The 3,599-nt window shown below is 39.6% G+C and overlaps 1 protein-coding gene across 2 annotated transcripts in view; it reads left to right on the forward strand.

The window, feature by feature from the left end:
- LOC106461929 (trophoblast glycoprotein-like) overlaps positions 1-2,018 on the forward strand; it is a 13,749-nt gene extending 11,731 nt beyond the window's left edge. For both annotated transcript variants that reach the window (XM_013921795.2, XM_013921794.2), the window contains exon 2: positions 287-2,018. In XM_013921795.2, the coding sequence (XP_013777249.1) occupies positions 300-1,550 (1,251 nt within the window). In that variant the 5' untranslated portion in view covers positions 287-299 and the 3' untranslated portion in view covers positions 1,551-2,018. The remainder of the gene's footprint in view (positions 1-286) is intronic.
- Positions 2,019-3,599: the final 1,581 nt, after the last annotated feature.

Raw genomic sequence — 3,599 nt, forward strand, 5'->3', positions numbered from 1 at the left:
GTTATGTTAAACTTATATTACATTTTTTCTTCATTACCCATTCAAGCCGTCTCCAGCCATTATTACAGAGTGTTATGTTTAACTACAGCTCTGTAACGATCTAGTTTGCAGAGTTTTATGTTTAACTAGAGTTCTGTAATGTTCTAATTTACAGAACGTTAGATTCAACTAGAGTTTTGTGATCTTCTAGTTTACAGAGTCCTGTTTGTAGCTCTTCTGCCCAGTAGATAAGGTTCTGTGTTTTCATTCCAATATGTTTTTTAACCAAAAGTTTCTATCTTTACAGTTCAGCTTACACCATGGCAGCACTTCAAACACAAGGAGGACCCCGAAACCTAGTACAAGCATTAGGATTAGCGACTGTGACTCTGTTTCTATGTGGAAATTGTCCTTTTGTCCACTGTGAAATGTCAGAACTAAAGAACGTCTCGTCGTCACATAAATCCCGATTACCGTCTGTCTGTCCGGCGGAGTTTCAAGGCAAATGCCATTGTGGGGAAGTACCGTACGGACCCCAAGGCAAATTGACTTACGTTACGAACTGCACGAACACAAATTTTACTGACGCAGTGATGCTAAAAGAGCTACCGTTAGAAACCGAAGTTCTTATTTTCACTGGCAACCATATTCCCGACCTGCCTTTTAACGTGTTTGGCACTGCAGCGTTTTACAGCAGACTCCACATCATTGACATGTCTAACAATCATATCCAGAGTATCAAGGGAAAGACCTTTCACCACGTCAAGTTCGTAAAGAAGCTAGTGCTGAATGACAACGACCTATACATCGTTAGCAAGGATGAACATCCTCGTATGTTCAAAAACTTTTATAATCTGGAGGAACTGCATCTGAAGAACGCCTTCACCGAAAAAGTCTCTAATTACTTATACAACCTAGAGGTCGCCTTTCAAGACAGCCAGCTGGATAACTTGCGGGTTTTAAACCTGGAACAGAACGAATTTAGTAGCATTTTGAATGAAAACTTCTTTTGTTCCATGCCATCACTAACGGAAATTCACGTGGGAGGAAACAGAATGAAAGACTTCCGGTTGAATTCTACTTGTCTTCCGCGCTTGAATCTCGTTGATCTGAGTAATAACAATATACAAGGTTTAAAAAATTCAACGATGCACCTTTTAGACGCTGTGCCTGGATTGGAAGTAAACTTGACAGGGAATCCATTTGAATGTGACTGCCACCTAGTGGATATGTACCGTTGGTTGGCCACCACTAAAACAAGGGTAACCGGTAAAGAAAGGTTTCAGTGTGTAACTGGGTTTCCTCCCAAAAACGTTCGGAAACTGATAAGCCATGTTCCACTTTACGATCTGGAATGTCCCTTGAAAAGAACTGATTTTCACGGTCACCTCAGCGCCTCCTATGGAGTGATGGTGTTAATAATAGTGATCTGTGTGGTAATGGTGTCGTTACTCGTTTATAGACACCGATGGGCTATCTACGAGTTTGCTCGAAGCTGGTCTCAGCCAATCAGAAACAAGATGAAATATTCTTCTCTGGATAAACGCGAAGAAGCTGAGATGGAAGTGTAAGGTGTTACAGTTATTGTCATAAATAATAATAGATCAAACAAGTGCGTTTCGGTCCACATATAGGTAGGTTAGCCATGAAATACGCCTTTCTAAGGTTTAAAACATCACGAACACCTTTACAAAAGTAACATCTCACATTCAAAATTGTATTAAATGTACAATTTGTCTACGCATGCGTGTGGTATAAAAAGTTTAGTATGCCAGCGTAAGCGTATACGAGAATGCGAATGAGACATATATTAGATATCGGCTATGTTTTTTAACCTAAACTACGTCAATGTTTACTTACTTTTAGAGGATAAAATTTTTCTCACCAAGATTTAAGAAACAAACGTTACTGTAGTTTAGTGATTGACTAACACACTGAAATGCTTTATTTCCACAACCAGGACTGATGGTGTATTTAAAAATACAGCCCGTGCATGGTTTGGATAATATGTATTTGGTGTTTATTTTTTAAATAAAAGAACAAATATTTTTGAACATTTTATGATAGTTTACTTTTTCTAAACAATTGTGTATTAGTCAGTAGGAAGAGATTGTTTTCTGTTGTTGATGGCTGGTTTTCTAACTGGAGTGGCGATGATTTCCAATATATTTAGGTCATTTTCATTGCTGGCTTGTAAAATAATTTTGAACTGCTGTTTGCATATCTCCAACGTGTGTGTGTGTTGGTGCAGAGTTTTTAAACACCAATGTTCTTTGTGTCTCTGCTGAAGGCTCCTGGCGGTGGAACCAGTGTACTCAAGTTTGCAACTTGGACGTGTGTTAAAATAGACGACAGAGGACTTGTGCGTAAAGCCAGCGCTAAATAACAAAGAACAGGCTCTATCTCTGAGACAGAAGGAAAACTTGGAGCTAGATCGGGGCACACCTTAGGCTTGTTCATTATCAATGTGTACATAAATCAATTTATGTCAACTGTTACTTTATGCGTTAACTGAGGTAAGTTCAAAACAACGACCATTGTCATCCCCGAATCAACAAAACCCTCAAAGTTATGGAGAATTCAATACGTTAAACTAAAATGATTTTGAATGTACAAGTTAGCAAGTCATGTATCAACCACAGCCGATATGACGTCACAGTGGAACGGAATTGCCAGAACTACATTTTGACCTTGTTTGGCGTTACGTTGGAAGTGTTATGTTACCAAAAACGGATCCCTTTTGGAGTATGTAACACTCAAGTTATGAAGATGTATTCGGATCGGAGACGTAGAACTTCCAAGACGGGGATATCCTTTTTGCTTAGTGGCATTAGGAAAAACAACGGGATATGGGTCAACTTGGGACACCAGGACCATCCAGAAAGAGATCTACAAGAAGTCTTACATCAACTATAGTAAGCAAAGTGTTGGATCTTGTAACAAATCAGATTCCACGAAAACAGAGGTCAGTGGTACAAGACATCCACGTGTCCCAGTAAACAGAAAACAACATAACCAAGAAGTATCACCGTCTGGAAAAGCGATACAAGCTACGTGTTTAGAAGCTGCTTCCATGACATATCAGTCCAACCATCACATATCTCAAGCAGCTGCAAAATGAAATGGGTATTCAAGCTATTCCATACGAAGACATGTCGGTTAAGTCACCGGACGCAGCACCTGTGGATGTCTGTGCAATTAGACTGTTGAAATAAGAGATGGAAAATCGCCGTCTTCGTACACTAGATATACTATGGAAAACAGGCAGGGAGGAAGGGTGTGCTTTGAACATGACAGCTTTATGATTGAGACTCATCATCATGTGCCAGCTTCCTCAGGAAGGTTGGCTGTTACAATCCTCCACTTCTGTCTGTTCTGTGCTTTTCTCACCAGGTTTTCATATTTTGCTATCTCAGTCGACTCTTTAATATTTGTTATCCACTTTGGTCTGTTCTGTATCTTTTCCCTTCTATTTGACCCTCTAGTAGGACTCACTGTATGTTGTCTCGTCTCATCATATGACCAAAATATGCTAATTTTCTCTTCTTGATGGTTGGTACAATATATCTTTCACATTCACCATACTTAGAACCTCTTCATTCGTTACCGGTGCCCGGCAT

Source organism: Limulus polyphemus, unplaced genomic scaffold, assembly GCF_000517525.1.
Source record: "Limulus polyphemus unplaced genomic scaffold, Limulus_polyphemus-2.1.2 Scaffold1059, whole genome shotgun sequence".
NCBI classification, from domain to species: domain Eukaryota; kingdom Metazoa; phylum Arthropoda; class Merostomata; order Xiphosura; family Limulidae; genus Limulus; species Limulus polyphemus.